The sequence below is a fragment of the Gastrolobium bilobum genome, unplaced genomic scaffold, assembly GCF_033153095.1.
Source record: "Gastrolobium bilobum isolate Gb01-03AN ecotype WA unplaced genomic scaffold, APGP_CSIRO_Gbil_v1 utg1377, whole genome shotgun sequence".
In the NCBI taxonomy this organism is placed as follows: Eukaryota; Viridiplantae; Streptophyta; class Magnoliopsida; order Fabales; family Fabaceae; genus Gastrolobium; species Gastrolobium bilobum.
In genome coordinates this window covers 69,679-90,871 of record NW_026899985.1, presented here as the reverse complement: position 1 = coordinate 90,871, position 21,193 = coordinate 69,679, and the positions used below count along the sequence as shown (strand labels likewise).

Below are 21,193 nucleotides of genomic sequence, written 5' to 3'. Positions count from 1 at the left end.
AACTAAAAAAGTCTCTATATGGATTGAAACAGTCTCCCAGAGAATGGTTCGACAAATTCACACAAGCAGTCAAAAGAAGAGGCTTCATTCAAGCACAGACTGATCATACTCTCTTCCACAAACACTCTAAGGATGGTAAAATTGCTATTCTTATTGTATACGTAGATGATATAATTCTTACAGGTGATGATATTGAGGAATTGAACACCTTGAAGAAATTTCTAGCAGCTCAATTTGAACTCAAAGACCTTGGCACTCTCAAATATTTCCTTGGTATGGAAGTTGCTAGGAGCAAAACAGGCATCACTCTAACACAAAAAAAATATGTTCTAGATCTTTTGTTGGAAACAGGAATGTTAGGGTGTAAACCTGCTGAGACACCTGTGGAACCTAATACCAAGTTAGGTATTGAAGATGGGAATGAGGTGGATAAAGAACAATATCAGCGATTGGTTGGTAAACTAATCTACTTATCTCATACGCGTCCTGACATTGCCTTTGCGGTGAGTATGATTAGTCAATTCATGCACTCACCCAAGGAGAAGCATCTTAGTGCAGTCTATAGGGTGCTTAGATACCTCAAGAATACTCCAGGAAGAGGATTATTCTTTAAAAAGGGGTATAAAAGGACAATTGAAATCTACACTGATGCATATTGGGCAGGCTCATCAGTAGACAGGAGATCTACATCAGGCTATTGCACCTATGTGTGGGGAAATCTTGTTACTTGGAGAAGCAAAAAGCAAACAGTGGTTGCAAGAAGTAGTGCTGAAGCAGAATTTCGAGCTTTATCTCATGGAGTTTGTGAAGGAATCTGGTTGAGAAGACTTCTTCAAGAGTTGAAGATTTCATATTCCCTACCAATAAAACTATATTGTGACAACAAGGCAGCTGTTAGCATTGCTCAAAATCCTGTGCATCATGATCGAACAAAGCACGTGGAAGTTGATCGTCACTTCATCAAAGAAAAATTAGATGATGGAAGTGTGCGTTTGATATATGTTCCAACCAAAGAGCAAACGGCAGATATCCTTACCAAGGGCCTACACCGTCCAGCATTCGAAGACTTGATTGGCAAGTTGGGAATGATCAATATTTACCTCCCAACTTGAGGGGGAGTGTAGAAAATCAGAATCCAAACATGTTTCCGTTTTTATTTCCTATTAATTAGGATTGATTATGATTGATTAGGATTGATTGTGATTGATTAGAATTGATTGTGATTAGGATTGATTAGTCATGGCTTAGTCATCGCTTTGTCATTCTTAGCGATTCTTTCTTGTATAAATACTCACTCATGTAAATTATTCAAAATAAATAAACAGAAACTTCTTTTCAATATGTCAATTCACACAAATTCCTGAACAAGTGTGTCAAAACCGCAGATCCCCAGCTGAATCGGCCAATGTCCTCAAATCCTCCACCTAGCAACGGGACAAGCCGGCAACCAAAATTGCTACCTCCAGACTTGTCCGCCAGCAACCAAGTCCCCAACATCCGGGCAATGTGGGCTTTTGTGAAGTAGATCTCGGCAGCGTGATTCCCCTCATGATCAGTCCACCGGGTATGATGTCGATCCAAGAATGAGATGCGGAGGTCGCCGGAATGATGGAACTCACCGGCCTCTGGAACATGTCCAAAAACAGCAGCACAAGCAGGGTGCCAATCCTCGGAGGTCGATCCGGTGACGACAGTGCCGTCAGTCGGCAAGCCCAATATGCCTGCCACATCTTGTAAGGTGATCGTCATCTCACCTTGGGTCATGTGAAAGGTATGTGTCTCTGGTCTCCACCTCTCGACCAGAGCACTAATTAAAAATGTATCGATCTGTGATAAATTACGCAGTTATCACGTGTTAACGAATTTTATTGAATAATTACATAATTACAAAACGACGTAAATAACATACCTGGATATGTTGCATCCTGGCAACATGTATGAATCCCGCCTGTCTGAGGTACTCTTCGACAACCTGTGGAATAGCACTGGTAGGTGGCCCCCCTTGTGGCTTCCCACGCCTGGTCTTAATTTTCCTTACATTCTCTGTATTCCACACTCGCTGTGAAATATGAGCTTTCTGCGTCCTCTTTCGAAGGACCTCCCACCTGTACGGCCCATGTATGATTCACATGCTGGGATCGGTGGGCTCTACATCCGACTCAGATTCCGATGAAGATGATGACTCAGCCATTATCCTCAACTATATAATATAAAACAACATTTAAATCAATCACATGTAATGCCCCATTTTATTTACAATTTAAGTAAGCAGTGACATAATTGATTATGACAAAAATTAAGCATATGCGTCATTTATTTAACTAGAATCGAAATTTATGAAGTCCCGCCAAAACGTAGAACAGTTATTTATTTGCAATTAAATAATAATAATACATCGAACAAAAATAATATAATACTAACTGAATACTTAACCTTAGGTCACTACCAACTTGTCCAATACGTATTAATCATCACACCTAACTAACTACAGAGTTATGCACTCCCGCATTAATAATATCATACATACGAAATTTACGAAGTCCCTAACACTATTTATAAATCACTAATTAATATGCTAAACCCTAATGCATAATTAAAAATTAATAATAATAACTACGTAATAATAAAATTACTATATCATTATAACATTCATAGCATGCCACAAAATTTCTAAGTGACTATCTTAATGTTCCAAGTCTCTAATATACAATCAATCCTAACATGTATTACTAACTAGCACTGTAATTTAAATATATACATATGAGGTATTATGACCTTACCTACGTTGGCAGAGCTTCGCTACGAACCGCGGTTAGAGAGAGGTTAGAGAGGTAAATAAGTAAGGAGTGAAAAAAGGAAAGTGGGGTATATATAGGTTGCACATGAGACGCCCCCATTGGGCGTCACATGTGACGCCCCAATGGGGCGTCTTCTCCAAGGGAGAGACGACTCACTGGGGCGTCACATGTGACGCCCAAAGGGGGCGTCTCATTGTGCAACAGATGTGTAATTTTTTACAAAATAGCATTAAATGAGTAATTATTTAATTTGAATGCATTATTTTAATTTTTTTGCAGTGTGTATTGTGTTGTCTGTGTTTTTTTAACCTTATATTGACAATACTCATATAGATATCGGGAAATATACTTCTCCCTTGGCTGAAGAAAAAAAAAATTTAGTAGTATTCATTAGGTCAACTGATAATGTCTGAGGAGAAAAAAAAATAATTTTATTATTTCAATTATAACTATTTATTACCACTAATATATAGTGTAATCAATTGCTGCAAAAAAAAAAAAAATTCTTTGCAGTAAAAAAATGCAGCCATAGATATAACTTCACATTATTTTAGTTAATTATAATGATAAAATTATTTTTTTTCCTTGTCACATCAGTCGATAATATTTGAGAAAAGAAATATTTTTTATTATTATTATAACTATATATTATCTATAATACATAATATAATTAGTTGCTGACAAAAATAGTAAAAAAAAAATGGACCCATATATATTAATTCACATTATTTTGGTTAATTCGTGCGTAGGGCTAAAGGAACATAAAAGGACGAACTCATATGACAATGATCCCGATTGATACGAGTTTGAGATGACTCCAAACTTGTCTCCTATTTGCAACGAGTTGTTTTTGTTTCTTCTCGGAATTAATTGTTAGCTATAGAATACCTAGTAATATACGAGCTATCTTTCTACGGTCATGCGGATATATTCTATTCCAGCTAATATTTTAGTAAATAATTATAGGGTTAATTTTTCAGATAATTTATCTGCATTGAATCTAAAACGACGTCGTTTTGGGACAAAAATTAAGATATTTTTATAATTTTAATTTATTTCAGGATTATAATAGTCTTTATAATTAATTTTTTTAATATTGTAACACCAAAATGACGTTATTTTGGGAATAAATACAAATAATTTATCTACCGTAATTGTAGGAATATTTATCTCATAATTATATTAATTATAAAAGTAAGTATGTCAAAATGAGTTGAGTTTAAGAACTCAATTAAGTCTTGATTTATTTTCAGCTTCTCTTCTTTATAAATTCTTAAAACTCTTTTCGTGAAGAAAAATTGAAATATTATGAGGAGTTTTTACCAATGTTATTAAAATCGGTCCAGTTATTGACTCGGTTGATGTACTGGGTCAGTGGGTCACTGGTTCAACCGCATGACTCAGTAATTATATGTAATTTTATAATTTGTATTAAAAAATTATAAATATACTCAAATATCTAAAAAAATAATAAAAATTTCAATTATTTTAATATAAAAAATAATAAATCAAATACTATTATCCAATGAAGGATCAAATAAAAATATAATGATCGTGAAACGGGGCTTTAAATTCAGAAAATGACATCTCTAACTATAAATCAAAATTTTCTACATAATGCACAATTGAGATAATATTAGTGTTGTAGGTACATAACTTATGTAAGTCAATAAGCAAAAAAATATTCAAATATGTCCAATATGATTTTTTTTTTTCAAAAAAAAAAAATTGAAATTTTTGTTTTTAGGACCGAGCCGGGTCACCGATTTTCATGAAAACCGGCCGGGTCGCACCGATTCTGATGCATGGCTGATCCGTTGCTTTAACCGGACAGGTTATATAACCAATTTATCGATTTCCGGATCGGTCCGGTTTTAATAACTATGGCTTTTACCTTCTTCGTTTTTGTTTTCAAGCACCATCTTTGATTTTGTGGCATACACGATTTGAGAAATTTTTTTTTTTTTTTTTTTAAATAAAAAATTATTTTCTTTGTCTCATAGACCAATTATGAAATCGTACAATGCTTTCTAAGATGGAGAAGGTATTTAGTAAGCCTGGACTATGGTGGTCCTTTTTCAAAATAGAAAAAAAAAAAAAAAAAAGAACGGAGAGGGAAAAAATCAAAAAGAGAATGATAGAAATAAAAGAAAATTTTTTATTTTTGAAAAAGGGACCACTGAATAAGTGATGGGCCTGAAGCATATTAAATTTTTCCTCTAGGATGACGAGCAAACTTTTGGTACCACAATTGTAGGTACAACTTCCATTCAAATTTTGCCATTTGGATTATTTTTTTCTTTTTCTTTTTTTATCTCACTTTCACATTCTGTCTCCATTTTTGATTGGTGCTCTCCACCAAAAAAAAAAGGTACGGTTGTACCTTAGAAATTTGCCTTAGATGACCTCTTGCTCCAGCGATTATCTCTCGCCCCAGTAAAACATTGTCTAACATAAAAAAAATATTTAGTTAAATACAAATTTTCTTCACATAAATTTTAATTGTGATCTGATTTAAAGGAGGATTATTTTTAGATGCATGGGAAAGTGAGGGTGAATTTTTTAAAATTTCATGTTTAACAGCACATTGGAAAAAATTTGCCTGAAAAAGTATTTTTTCGGAATTTCATTTTGTGTATATTTCTAAATTAAAATACCACATAAAAATACCATCCAAAAGGTGGTATTTCAGGAATTCTAGATGATGAAAAAATATTTATCAAGAAAATTAACTTAACATTTCCGAGAATATTTTGACATATTAAATAACTTTTTGGTAACATTTATGAAAAATTCATCTTTCTATCATATTATCGAAAATCATGATTATCGGATAAATTTTTTTTTATCCTCTACCAAATGTCCAAGATAACTTAAATATTTTATGGTTTTAGTATTTTGATTTTAGACAAATAATTTGTGCAGGAAATTAAATTTTATGGGTTAAGTACCAAGTTAACTTTAACTTTATTTTAATTTAATTTTTTAAGAAGTTTACTTTTAACTTTAAAGTCCTTTAAAAAACCAAAAAAAAAAAGAGAGAGAGAAGAGAAGAAGAAAACAAATCAGGCCCAATAGCCTTTAAATATTGGGGCTACGGTGATAAAATTAAAACAAAAAATAACTTTTGCTTAACTTGGCCCAGTTTAATAGGATCAGCTTGGGTTACCAAAAAAAATAGGGTCAGCTTGGATTAACTTCGCGTTATCATAATTAACCATTATAATTAATAACGTTAAGAAACTAATTTTTTTAAAAATTATCAATTTAACTAACATATCCCTTGTTTTGAAAACATCTTGCTAATATTTGATACCGATAGGAATGATAATATTACATAATTGTTTTGTATTGTATAATTAGAATCCCTACCGTAGAGGCTAAACCATACATCATAAAGCTATAGTATATAAATAAATATTCTGTAAAATATACTCACCATTATTTTTTATTTTCAGATGTACACAGTTGTGAGTATCTCGTTTAAATAAAATTATAGATTATATATTTATTTTTAAACAAAGGAGTTGTATAAGAAATCTTAATATAAAAATTGTATAACATAGTTAGTGAGAATGGATTGGCGGTCTCTTCTTTTTAAATTTTAATTTATTATTATTATATATAATATTTTTATAATAATAAAAAATTATTATTAGTAATAATTAGCTCCTCCCTCAAAAATATTTATAATAAGTAATCCTTCTCATATTAGTTTTATTAACACTTACAACTTCAATATTTTATTTTTGTCCCTAAGTCCACTGCATGAAAGTAGTTTGTTTATAAAGTTTAGGTATATTTCCTCGCCCCGCGAGGCAATTTACAATCTGAATAGTTAATACACAAAAGTAAAAAAAGAACTATATAACACAATATATAACAGGGACATATCAACCATGAATAAGATAAGGATTTTCAGCTTTCAATGGTTGGGCAGTGGGCACCGTAATGTAACAGGCATAATAACAAATAAATATAAAATGTTTTACGTGGAGGGTTCGCTTTTTTTAGTTATTGTAGATAAGTTATCTATAATAAGCCTAATACGATGTCGTTTTGAGGCATAAATTATAGTGTTTTGTAATTTTATTTTATTTCAGAGTTATAATAGTCTTTATATTTATAATTTTTTAAAATTTCAATTTCAAAACGATGTCGTTTTAAAAATAAATGTAAATAACTTATCTGCACTAAGTCCTGAAACATTTTTCCCTTAATTGAAATCACTATTATTATAATTGTGAGTTTTGTATTAACTTGATTGTGTTGTAACAAAACACAAAATTCCCATTTCCCAACAATGCCAAGCAACCTGATTAATCAAAGCTAATCAGACATTCTCATTTTGAACACGTATCATTATACAATTCATTTTGAAATGCGGAGAATACGAAATCTGCTTATTATATATAGGGTTTGTTTTTTCTTATGTTACTTTAGATAACTTTATTTAATGTTCATCAAAATAATGTCATTTTAGGATGGAAATCATAGTATTTTTGTAATTTTAATTTATTTCAGGGTTATAATTGTCTTTATCACTCTAATTTTTTAATTTTTAACCTCAAAACGACGTCGTTTCGATGAACATTAGATAAAGTTATCTAAAGTAACATCGGAAACTTTTTTCCCTTATATATATCTTAAGATCTAAGCATGAGGCAACGACCAATGAGTGGACTGTGGACACATCCAATCCACTTCTATATCCAAAATGATTTTAGGATTTGTCTACACTTATGTTGGAGGAGAGAGCATATCTCATGCTAAGACACAAAATGATGGGATTCACCACTAAAATAAAAATAAAAAATAGCAGCACATTTATCGAAGTGTCTACGACATAAGATAGTAGTCTCCTACCACATGAGACTACTATTTCCCATGATTTTAAGCCCAAAATGATTTTTCTAAAGTTGTCCAAATTGAATAGTCAAAGAGACATTCTCTAATCAAAGCTAGCTATTGTTTAGTTTTAGCCTTTAAGTTGAAGGAATTTGCGTGTACTTAATTTAGATTTTGTGTAGTTGACGATTTAGATTTAATCATCTTGTATAGGAAGATTTAATGATTTTTATGTATTTACTGTACATAATCATCATAAATTGTTGTTGATGAGTTTGTAATTCACTATATATTAAAGTTTTATACGACTTTAGTTATCAATGCTACACAAAATTTGACCGACAAAAAATGCAATGACGTGTTTGATGTTAACGATAGAAAAGATAATAGATATAAATAATAAATTATTAAATGGATAAATTTTAAGCAGATAATTCAATAAAATTAAAATTCTAGAAGGTAATTTGCTATAAGTCTAATACTAAAATAGGTCAATTACATCTACCAAAAAATAAAATAAAAAAAATAGGCCACTTACAATTTGGCCGTGAACTTTTTTTGACTATCAATTATTTAAGAAGTTAATTTTTTAGAATAAGAATCCAAACATTTTTAATAAATTGTGATTGGATAATATAAATTTTTCTAGCTGATAACAAATGAAAGAAAGTCATGATTTAAAATATATTTCAGTACAATTGTTTTGGCTCCATTTTTAATATCCGGTACCTATGATGCACGGACATGGGACACGACACGACATGCCGACATGTTAATTCTAAAAAATGTCATATTTCGACATGTTGGGACACGTTTTGATATTAAATAAAATTTTTAATATATATAATATAATTTATATTTAATAGATATAAGAGCCCATAATAAGTCATATAACCAATCAAATATTTAAATTTCATAACAAAAATATAAATATAAGTAATTTTTCGTATTTTGTTAATTTTTAATGTCAAATTTCATAACAGAAAAAAATTAATTTATAAATTATTTCTTTTACATTTAGTTAACAAAATAAAATTAAGATTTAAAAAAAAATATGTCCGAGCGAGTCCCCAAATGTTGACCGCGTGTCGGACGCGTTCGAGCGTGTCGGAGCGTGTCCGTGTCGGACACGTGTCTAACACGCAAATTTTTAAAAAAATTGTGTGTCCGTGCATATGAGAGGAGTACAATATTAATTCTCAGTATGTCACGTGGGCAAGTTCGCTATTTGGGATAACGAACTTGATTGCAATTATTGCACCTGCACGTTTCTGCCTGCTACGCCACATGACAGACATGCAACAAAGTTCGCTGCCCCCTAACGAACTTCGTTGCATGTCTGCCACGTGTCATCGTGACAAGTGAAAATGTACAGGTGCAATAATTGCAACCAAGTTCGCTACCCCAGGTAGCGAACTTGGTGTCTACTAGGAACGTGACACGTCAGCAAATTGAGTTCGCTACAGTGCCCAATAAATTTGCCCACGTGACATATTGGAAATTAACACTGTTAGCGTGACATTTAAAGAAAAAAGTTAGATAACAATGACATTTTTATCAGTGTTCCGAGTTAAGACCATGTCCATGTGAAGCAAAGAGGTCATATTGGTAAAAGGGCACAATTCCGCGTAATTGCCACTAATGTAATGATCGTGATCGAATTGAACTCTGATACTTGCGGACTTTTGCTAATTTAATTCGTGTCATTTGCATCATGCAACAGTTTTTACTTTTGACACTTTCCCTTTTCGATATGACCTTTATTTGACTAAAATAATTCAATTATATGTTAACTTTTTCTATATAACATATTAAATATTCTCAGACTTACATATCAAATACTTCTCATTTGAGATTTCGGCATATAGAGAATATGAGATCACAAGTTAATTTAGAGGACTTTATTACTTGTTAAAAAAATCAATACTTTTTTTGTAAAATAAAATTATTCCAAGCTAATAAATGTTAATTTTGTAAGTATTATTATAAGATTTCATTTACGCTTGCAGTTTGCCACTTTGCCCTTATATTAAACGAGATAAACCTTCGTCACCTAATCATTTTATGACAAAAAGATAATAAATTTTAAAATACATTTTACAGAAAGTTAGAGCTTATCTATATTTATTTTTAAAAAAAATTACTTCATTTTTTAAGTTTTAGGACTTGATCAGTCTAATACAATATGGGTAGCCAATATCTATTAAGCATAATCATACACAATTGAAGAGTAAATGTTTTAAGTTGGGTAATGTGCTTCTTAGATGGGAGATGATTGTTATGTGGTGAATTGACGTTGATCTCTCTTGGCGCGATGACTCTGGTTGGATACCTGTAATGATACTTTGACGCGTATCAAAGCCAGACTTATGTTATATTCTTACTGGAATTAGATTATTGTATCTGGGTGTGTACCCTTTGCTAATATAGGAAGTCTGATACCGTCTTTGGCAGACAGTGTGCCTTCTGATTAACTGTTCTAGGACTGGAGACTTATCGATCACAACTAGTGCCTTTCTGGCCATGATCCTATAAGATGAGCTATCTTCTTAGAGTAGTGGCAAGCTGGAGTTATTTTTCGTGTGTTGGTCTATGGCACGGTGATTCCTTGTAGTGTTATGAACTTCTTCTTTAGTTCTTAAGTCATGCATGAGACAGTTTAGGCACAATAAATTTATTGTGCTTTAATCCTTTGCACGATGGAGATATCACGCACTCCGTGGGCCCCTATGTGCTTGGGCCTATTTTTTTGAATTTTAATCCTTTGTGGGTTTATTGTAATTTATCCAGATTAGGACTGAAATTTTTGTTATAGTTATTATAAATATAAATTATATTAATTTAAATACATATTTAGTATAATGAGTAAAGCTTTATATTTGATACATTAACTACTTTAGTAACATGAAGGGATTCGCCCTTGATATGTATCTTCTTATTAATAAATAAATAAAAATATATCTATAAGCATTTTAGTAATATCAACTTCAATTTTTAAAACCTTAATCCTGAACCCGCCCCGAATCGGATTAGTTGCGAAGCGATGAACCGATTGGAATATTTCTAAAAAACTTTAATTTTTATTTTTATTTTTAAAAAATCGATTGATAAGGATAAAAATGCATGTAAGATCGAAAGAAACAAGGTAAGCTTTAAATTAGCATATGTAAATCTTTTAACACATACAATATGTAAAATGATCTTCATTTCCATGGTTTTTTTCTATAGAATTAAAATATTTGTCTGAATAAAATATAACTAATTGAATAATTAATGAAACGATAGAGAAATAAAAAAAATCCTGTTATTAAAATGGCTTTAAGAGTAAATTGTAAATATAAAATAAATTTATTTAAATACTATTATATTTAATGATTAAAGCTTTAATACTTCATACATCAATTACTTTAGTAACGTTGATATATTTTAAAAGATGTTATATTAATAATAAATCTTATTTGCAAATAAATGAATAATAACATATTTCAGTACAAAAAATAATAATTAATTAGGCATGAAAGAATTTCATCACTAAATGAAATATTTTTGTTATTATATAATTTAGTGACGAAATTAAGGATGAGTGAAAATTCGTCACTAAATACTTAGATAGTAATATTGGAATGGAATTACGAACTTGTCTCTAATAGAGATACAATTTGAGACAGAACAAATTGTTTCTATCTATTAAGGATAGATTTAGAGATAAAATTGGACTTAGAGAAATGTTTGTTTTTCGTCTCTAAATTTATCAATAAGGGAGTTAAAAAATTTACCATCCCCATTTCTCTGCCTAATTGTGAGATTTTATTATTCCATTTTGAATATGTCCCTATTAAAGATGAATTTTTTTCCATCTAGATGCCTTTCAATTGTTTTCATGACTCTATAAGCATTTAATATTATTTTTGACCAAGACTTTTCCAAGAAAAAACATAAGGATAAAGATAGAAGTGCCTACAATGAAAGAAGCAAGGAAAAATTTAAAATTAATACATATTGACTAGCTATAGTTATTTTCCTAACGCATATAATACGTCGGATGGTCTTGTCCTTTTCTAGGTTTCTTTCATAGAATTTCAAATATTGGCATTAAAATGACTTTAAAATTTTCATCGACAATTTTTTGTATAACAAATGTGAATTAAATAAATTATTATAATTTAATTAAATAAACATCAATCACAATAAATAAAATTATTATTATTCAGTATAATAATTTGATTAAAAATTACACACTTATATGTTGTTGCCGTGACTTATAATTTAATTTGTCAGTAGAAGAGTACATCATATTTTAGATTCTTAATTACTTATGTATTTTTGAATTTTAATATAAGAATAAATAAAAATGCACACTAAATTTGAATCCTATAATATTCTAATATCATTTGTCTCAACATACAAATAAAAAACTAGCCGTTTGTTTGAATTTTTAGAAAAAATAACTTTTATCTCTTTCTTATTTTAAAAATATTTTTTACAAAAGCTAAAGTTTTATTTATTTTTTTGATAAAAATATTTACTTTTTGAAAAAAATATTTGACTTTTGACTTCTGTTTTTTTTATTTTTTTGTGACTTCTGCTTTTTTTAAAAGCAAACATCTAAATAAACTTAAAGTGAAAATTATTCTTTTTTTTTTAAAAGAAAAAAAATTTGAAGAAAAAAAAACTTATCCAAACATGCCATAAAACTTAGAATAAAACTGTTAAACAATTAAAAGGCACCCAAACCAGTAAGTCCCCAGCATTGATAAACCTTCTCATGAGTAAACCATTGAACGACAAAATGCTAGTTTCTAGTTAAGCAAGAGCATCACACCTTAACAAGAAGTATCTCGCATGGAAGGTAAACTATAAAAGGCACCGAATCCAACCATTCAGGAGGTATATCAATCATGCTGCCATCGGGTCAAGTCGCGTATTATAATAGGAGAGATTTGAACTCATGTACGATAACCCACTAAGATTAATTCAGTGGTAAGAAATTTAGATAATTTGTATTAAATTATACATTCAATTTTTATTATTGTACTAAAAAAAATCATACATAATTATCTCCTTTTAATATATTTAAACTCATCAACCAAATACGAACTTGTGTAATATGTTTGCAAGTACCAAACCTCCCTTATACTAGCCAAAACACAGAGTTAGGATATTGAAGATCCCATCCAACATAACAAAGTTGAGATCATATCGTATCCATTCATCCTATCAACACATTTATTTGGACCATGTTTAATCGTTGTGTGGTAAGACCCATCTCTTTGTGATCAAATCGAATATAATATTAATAACGAGTTCAAAAAGTAATGAGTGTGAATATTCAGGTGGGAATCGCGGTAAAATGATAATTTAACATGATTTATTTGCATAATAAGATGAAGGTAAAACTTAAAAAAAAAAAAAAAACTATATGTATTGGATTAGGATTTTAAAAGACTTTTTTGAGATAAAAATTCCTACAGATTTTAAAAGACATTTTAAAATTGGAGAGACTTTATAGACTTTTTTAGAAGACTTTTTTTACAATCAAGATTTCATAGAATTGTATTTTAAAGGATTTTAATAGAATTCATAAGATTTGAAAGGACAATATGGATTTATAAGATTTTAAAAAACTATATAAATTTTTAGCAAATATTCAAAATTACAAGAGTCAATAAAAACAAATAACAAAGAAATGCAATGATATTAATAAAAAAAAAAGTAAACTTAACAATGGGTTGAAAATTATCTCAAAAATTACTAAGCAACAACTCTCCACATATCAATAAAATCTAATATAAATTTCTTATTGAGTTTGAGTTTGATTTGCGAAAATAATAACTATATATCAACGGTTAACTTCCAAGTTAAATATTAATTAATGAGTTTGATTTGTGAAAATAATAACCATTGATTGACGGAAATCAACGGTTAAAATATGGTTGTAAACAAAAATAGGTTGTAAGTATAATATACCCCATAAAAAATAACAAAGAAATGCAATGAAATTAATAAAAAAAAGCAAAACCTAATATAATTTTCTCACTTAGCAAAACATAATATAATTTTTAACAAACATTCAAAATTACTAAACAACAATTTTTCACATATCTAATGGGTTAAAAATTATCTTCTTCATTTAGTATCAAAGTTATGCATATATGATTATAAGACCCAATTTTTTTAATTATAAAAATAATTCTAAATTTGCATATAGAACCTAAAGTTCATCATAAAATTTCGTTTGAAATTTTTTGTAATTGATCTTGAAAACCTTGGGGTTTTCATTTTACGTTATGAGAGTTTTCTAACCATATATCATATGCATATTTTCATTGAATATTCTAAGAAATTTTTGAATCTGAAATTTTGGGTTTAATTACATGAAAGTTTAGAAAATTTCTCAAATTTTTTTCACTCGATACATTCAAACCTTAAATTGTTTTGGAGCTTTTGAGAAACAAGTTTTTAGTTATCTATTGACACAAAAATTGTTTTAAATTGTTTCTTATAGTGAAGAAATTTCGTTCATGAATGTATTGTTACGAAATATAGGGTTCATATTATGAAAGTTTCAATCTTTCTTTAAATTGATATTGCTTCATTGATGTAAAACGAAAATTGGTTTGAGGGTTTTAGTTTCCCTGTTATTTTTTCACTGTTTTATGTTGTTTTTAATACAAAAGTCACACGTTTTTGTGCCAAGAAAAACTGCGACCCATAGCTTGAAAAATCACTTTTTAAACTTCCAAAATTTGGGTTGTTTTGTGATGAAAATCGCTCAATTTTTTTTTTTTTTTAGTTTTGACGAAGCTCCCATGGCGGAACCCAATTTCGAGCAGTCAATCTGTCAAAGGAAGAATAAAACAATGCAACAGAAGAATCTCAAGAAATCCTAGGGGTTGAGGTGAGACTGTGAGAGAGACATCCTATATATATTTTTCACTAAAAAGTCTCACGAAATCCACACCAATAGAAAATCTATTAAAATCGTCGGATTTTTGAATACCACGAGATTGTGATTCCATTGTTTAAAATCCTGATTGAATACCAACGAATTTGGACAGATTTTAATAATCCTTTAAAATCCTAATCGAATACCACGTGACTTTTTTTCAATCCATTAAAATCCTAATCGAATACCAACGGATTTTTTTATCCAAAAACAATCCATTAAAATCCTTTGAAATCTCAATCCAATACACACCCTAAGTTTCGAACTATTGAAACTAATCAAATACATCTCACGTATTGGAATAAAAATTACAACTTAAATAAATAATAACAAACTTATAGAAGATGTTAAAAAAGAAGAAGGAAAATTACATACAACATAAATTATTTGGTTTAACTCTGCAACTCATTTCGGTTGAAGTCATTTCCATCAAACAATACATAGTATTACATAACAATTAAGTGTATTTTTTTTTTTTAAGTTTGTGTATTGAAATAAATGAACTATAGAAAGAAAAATCTATAGCAGAACAACTTTATATTTCATGTATTTTTTTAAGAAAATATTTTATCATTTTAATCATTAAATTATCATGATTTTATAAATTATGTAAAGTTATATGAAATTTTCCAAATATGAATTACTTTTTTATTTTTTAAATTAAATTAAATTTATAATTTTGTTAATATTATATTTATATTTTCCTCTTAAAAAATAAAGTTTGTGCGCATCTCCACGATTTTTATATTATAATAAAATAATGCATATTTTTAAATTTCATTTTATTATTTTAGAAAATTTATTCATCATGAAAAATATTTTAAATAAGTTATTTAAAAAACAATTAGTAGCAAAATATTTTTTTTTGAAAAAAATAAAAAATAAAAAGTGAGCAACAGTGTTGACTGTTGAAGACTTAAAGTTCCACTAGCCCCACCCAAATTTGGTTGTCTTCAATTTCATTCACTCAGCTTTTTCTGTCTTTTTCCCTGCAATTTCTGCTTCTCTTCCTTTCTCTGCAGAGCTTTTTCATCTACTTCCCTTTCTTTTTCTCTCTATTTTCTCACAGTTCCTATTTTCCACTGTTTCTCTCTCAGCTGAAGAATTCGTGGGCAAGTCCTTGTTCTTGTGATCCGTGAGTTTCTGGGTCTCCCCTGTGTGCTTCCATTGTAGTTCATGCTGTTGCTTCTCCTTTGATTGATTACGTTTCCTTCTCTCTCTCTTTTTTTATTTAAGTTGCAAATAAATGCAAAGTTTTTTTTTTTAATCTTATTTTTATGGAGAATAAGGGTGTTTGAAATCTGGGTTGATGATTTAATGTGTGTAATTATGGGTTTGTGTAATTGCAGTGAGAATTGGTGTGGAACCGTTTACTTCCAAAAGTATATTCCTTTCGAGTTGTGATTTTAGTTTATTACTATTTGTTTAATCATTGAGTAAACAGAGAAAAGGAGGGGGAATAAATAAACTATAGAATCTCCAGATTTTGGTTTATGTCATGTTACTTCCTCTTTTTTATTTTTCCTCAGTATATATTCTTCGGCTATATTTACCATATTTACCAGAAAAGAAATTGAAGATTTGATGCAAGGACTTTTTAGAATCATATGGTTTGGACTTTGGAGAAATCATATAAAGTGGAAAGATTTTAATTTTTTTAATATTATTATTATTAATTTTTTTTTTTTTTTTTTTTTTTTTTTTGTTGGGGAGGGGGTGGAGCGCTATTTACTCTTTTTCTTTCCCTTGGTTGTTAAAAAATCATGCATTCTCTAACGTTTTTATTTTTTGGTCTATCAGCGTGGGTTACACCATGGTTGATAACTATGTCAAACTATGAGTAATCCCAGGTTAAGTTGAACATTTCTACCTACAATTTGAAATCAAATTTAAGAACTTACAGAGAATTATGTCTCCATTGTATTGAATCTTCAACATGCTTTTGATTTATTATCATCACTTTTTCAATCTCCATGAGATATGCATTTCAAACATTTTGTAGTTTGCTTTTGCCAAATATACCAAAACATAAGAATTTTGGTGATTAAATCATTAAGCTATAAGATGATGTGATGGTTTACCTAAGCCCAATCAAAATGCTCAATAAGGGGAATGAATTTGCACCATATAATAACAGAGAGGAGCGACCAATTAGTTGCTGCTCAAGGGGTAAGCAAGCTTGAGTTAAGCAATTGACAGGCCTCTGCAATGGCAGAGGTTCGAGCCCGCAGAAAGGCCGCTAGGAGGGGCAGCCTCAGTACCCCAAATGTGTAGTCTCAAAACCCTCCTCCTTCCAAAAAAAAAAAAAAAGAGAGAGAGAGGAGCACCTATAGATTGGTTTGCACTTTGCAGGATGAAAGATATGCTTTTTAATTCCCAAATAATCTATTGTTGTATCTGAAACTAAAGCAGATGATATAATCCACTTTCAAACCAAAATGCTTGGAATAGTTTGGTATGGTTGGAAGGAGTCAGGACTGTCCACTGTATGCAGCATATGATAGCTTCTGTTGGCATGGTTGTGAATTTTTGTTGGAACATTTATAACTGAGAATTAATGACATATAAACATGTTTTGTTTCATTGATTCTTAGAAAACCAGTTCAGTGTATGATAGCTTCCTTTATCATTAAACTTTTTGAGATCATATTTTACACTGAGCGTCAAAATATATTTGATACAGGTTGAAATGTATCCGGTAGTTTTATGTTTAATGCACATTTTAACAGTCTTATTTTGTGTGTCCTTTGCTGAATACTACAGAGCTATGACCAAGGACTTGTCTTAAAGAGCATTTTTTTTACCATTCTTAGGTAAGCGATGGTTGCTGAGTCATGGTTTCGAAGTCTATGGAAGACTCCACGGAAGGATGATACTAATTCTGAGAAGGTGGTGATTGGAGTGTTAACATTTGAAATTGCGAGATTGATGTCCAAGCTTGTTAATTTATGGCAGTCTTTGAGTGATAAGCAGGTTTCTAGGTTGAGAGAGGAGATCAGAAATTCCGTGGGTATCAGAAAACTTGTTTCAGAGGATGAGATTATCATTGTACGTTTAATCAGTTCAGAGATGCTTGAGAATATGGCACATGTGGCTGAATCTGTGGCTAGGATTGGGAAGAAATGCAGTGATCCAAGTTTGAAGGGTTTTGAAAATGCAATTGATGAGTTTATCACTCTCGGTATTGATCCATATGGGTGGGGATTCACTTTCAAGAAAATGGAAAAAAAGGTTAAAAGGATGGAAAAGTTTATATCAGCAAATGCAAGTTTGCATCAAGAGATGGAAGTTCTTGCTGATCTGGAGCAAACTGTTAGAAGAATGAAGGCTTATTGCGATTCAGATGGGGAAAATTTAATTGATTATCAGAAGAAGGTTGCATGGAAGAGGCTGGAGGTGAAGAACTTAAAGGATAATTCTCTATGGAACAGAACATATGATTATGCTGTAAATCTTTTAGCAAGATCTTTATTTACAATATTCAGTAGGATCAACAATGTATTTGGAATTCAAGAGATAATAGATGTTGGTAAAACCAAGAGTCCAAATGTTTCGAATTCTGATTACATTCATGGCAGTCAATCGGTTTCTGAATTATTGCAATCTTCAGTTCACCCATCTGAGAATAATGTTGCCAGATTTGCTTCAGGACCCCTTGGTGCTGTTACCGCTAAATCAGGTCCCAATGTCAGGACAAATAAAGCTAGCATTTTTCGTTCAGGTGGTGACTCATCCACAAAGCAAGGCCTAACTTCAGGAAAGAATAGAAGCCTCAATTTTTTCTCAGGTCCCCTTGGAAGAAATTTGAAAAAATCAGTCCCAGATAATGGAACAAATAAAAACAGCAAGTTTTGGAAGTTTCATGGCCACTCAACCAACGTAAGTGGAAAGGAAATTCACTCAAGACACAATCGACTGACTCAAGTAGGACCTTTCAAAGGAAGTATGGCTGTGGATAGTTCCTCTGTCACTGACTGCCACTCAATCCCAATAAGCGGTCATCTAAGAACTCAGAATCACAAAGATGATAATTCAAACATTCTTACTACTGGAAAAGTAGTTCACTGTACTCAATCAATATTCAGTTCTCTGTGCAAATTAAAGCCTCCATCTGAATCCCTTGGTGCGGCTTCTTTAGCACTGCACTATGCAAATGTTATCATCGTGATTGAGAGGCTAGCAGCTTCTCCATACTTGATTGGTCTTGATGCAAGAGATGATCTGTACAACATGTTACCCGGACGTGTAAGAACTGCTCTTAGGACCAAGCTAAAGCCATATTCCAAGGGCATGGCTTCAGCAGTCTATGATGCAAGTCTAGCAGAAGAATGGACTGAAGCAATGACGAGTATACTAGAGTGGTTAGCCCCACTTGCTCATAACATGCTAAGATGGCAATCTGAGAGAAGTTATGAGCAGCAGAGCTTTGTTTCCCGGACAAATGTGCTGCTAGTACAAACCCTTTACTTTGCAAAGCAAGAAGAAACAGAAGCAATAATCACTGAGCTTCTTGTTGGTCTGAATTATGTCTGGAGATATGTTAGGGAGCTTAATACAAAAGCTCTGATAGAGTGTGGCAGTAGTGGAGTACATAATAGATATCCTCAACTGAATGGATAAGCAATTTTCATGAAGCTCATGGCTGTTTCCAATAGAAGTCCTGTTCCTGACCATTGATTGGGATGAAGTTTTTCAGAGGCACCATCTTCTGGCTGCGTAAATCTCAACAAATGCGAATCAAGCGGTAGATGGAGTATGAGAGAAATACTCAACTGTCAGAGAAATTTTAGTGTCAGAATGTATTCTTGGTGAGGATTGCTATTTTTTATATAAACTTTTAGCATTGTTTTTCTTTGATGAGTTCCTAGCTGATTTAACTTGGATCGCTGATCTCATCTTTGAAAAGTTGTCCTATGGGTTCCTATCTGCTATTTAGAATGTGTATATTTATGAGCATGATATATTAAATTGTATAGCTTTATCACACTGGTTATTTCTATGTGATATCTTTGAATGGTTGGACATGAAAATTTTGAAAGGCTAGTTTACAAATTTCATTTTAAAGCGTTGTTTGTGTCATTTTGTGGATGGATGTCTCATGGCTTTGTCGAGAGTCGAAACAGATGGAGCTCTTATAGTCTTATGGGAAGTTAAAACCTTACATGAAAAATTGTTCAATACGTGCACCAAATTAAAATGAAAAGCTTATTTCTTAGTGGTTAATTATGTTTGTTTTTCAACTAGGTTGTGTTATTGTTTGGTTGAAAGAAGTTACAACAACTAAAATGAAAAACTTTAGGAGGAGCCAAACTCTGGAGTCATTTTCCCCCAACAGCCATAATGAATGTAGAGCCATACATATAGGGTGAGAAACATGAATGTGTGACAACTCACAGTTTGTGACTTGTATAAAATCTGCAACCTCTCTTCGAGAAATAATTAAAATAATTAACTTTGTAGATTTAGGGTCTGCATGACAATCATTCTTGTTTCCTGACATTCATTCTGAAAAGAAACAATTCTTTTCATTTCTATGCCTTGGAATAGTTTACGAGAAAAAAAAAATATATTTGATAACATGTTCAATTTTTATTCTGAGAATGAGAATTGCGTTTGATAACAAATCAAATAATATAATAAAAAATAATTTCTATTAAGCATAATTTTTTTTCGGATCATCACTTTCATTTTCATATGGTGAGGCGGCGGCGGCGGCGTTGTAGTGGTAATGGTGGTGATGGTGGCGGCGGCAGCAGTGGTGGTGGTGGTGGTGGTGGTGGCTGTAGTGACGGCAGTAGCTGTAGCGATGGTGGCGACATAGTGGTGATTGTAGTGGTGGTGATGTTAGTGATTACGATGATAGTGATGATGGTTGGTGGCGGCGTGGTGGTGGTTGGTGACAAATGGCGTGGTGATGACGGGTTGTCCTTTGTAGGAGGGGTGGATTTGAGATGAGAAGAGGGCAAGACTAACATGTATTTTGGTAACATGAGGAAAGATTCCACCAAATATGCCAAACTTTATTGATCATTCTCTTTTGACATTGATTATATGTAAATTGGTAACATGTATTTTAAAATTTATGTAAAATTTATAAAATATAAATTAAAAGGAAAAATAATTTTTTTAAGGTATTTGTTAAAAAATATAAAAGTTGCGTAATTAAAAATTCAACTTGCATAATCAGTAGAAATTTGATTTAAACGTGTTTTGCAACGTCCTAATTATACGTCTGCCATAAATTATATCAAATCTTGTTTGACGAAATTTGAGCATTGACCAAAACTTATTAAAGATGTAAAAATCTTGTTTAATGAATAATTAATTAAGAAGGAAAATAAATTTTTCCTTGCTTATGGAAAAGAATCATTTGAACTTCGGATTTCCATGGGATCACCTTTGTGTTTAGTTTACACTTCCTCTTTCTTGTGTTACACAGTTTCCATCTCAATTTTAAACATGAGTTTCTTATTTAGAAGACAAGTATATAGTAATTCATTATTATACGTCAAGAACGTTTAAAATTCATTAACAATTTACTTTGTATTAGCAAGAAATAAGTAGCAAGAGATAATTAATAATAACGATAATATTTTCTTTA

General features: G+C 31.0%; 1 protein-coding gene across 2 annotated transcripts; it reads left to right on the top strand.

The window, feature by feature from the left end:
* The first annotated feature begins 15,613 nt into the window (after window positions 1-15,613).
* Window positions 15,614-19,609, top strand: LOC133294649 (protein PSK SIMULATOR 3-like). 2 transcript variants are annotated; one of them, XM_061493357.1, is made up of 2 exons: window positions 15,614-15,727; window positions 17,406-19,609. In XM_061493357.1, exon 2 carries the CDS (start codon window positions 17,413-17,415, stop codon window positions 19,210-19,212), a length of 1,800 nt encoding a protein of 599 aa, XP_061349341.1. In that variant the 5' UTR covers window positions 15,614-15,727; window positions 17,406-17,412; the 3' UTR covers window positions 19,213-19,609. The 2 variants fall into 2 exon arrangements, with proteins under 2 accessions (XP_061349341.1, XP_061349342.1); XM_061493358.1 differs by having other exon boundaries at window positions 15,616-15,727; window positions 17,356-19,609.
* Window positions 19,610-21,193: the final 1,584 nt, after the last annotated feature.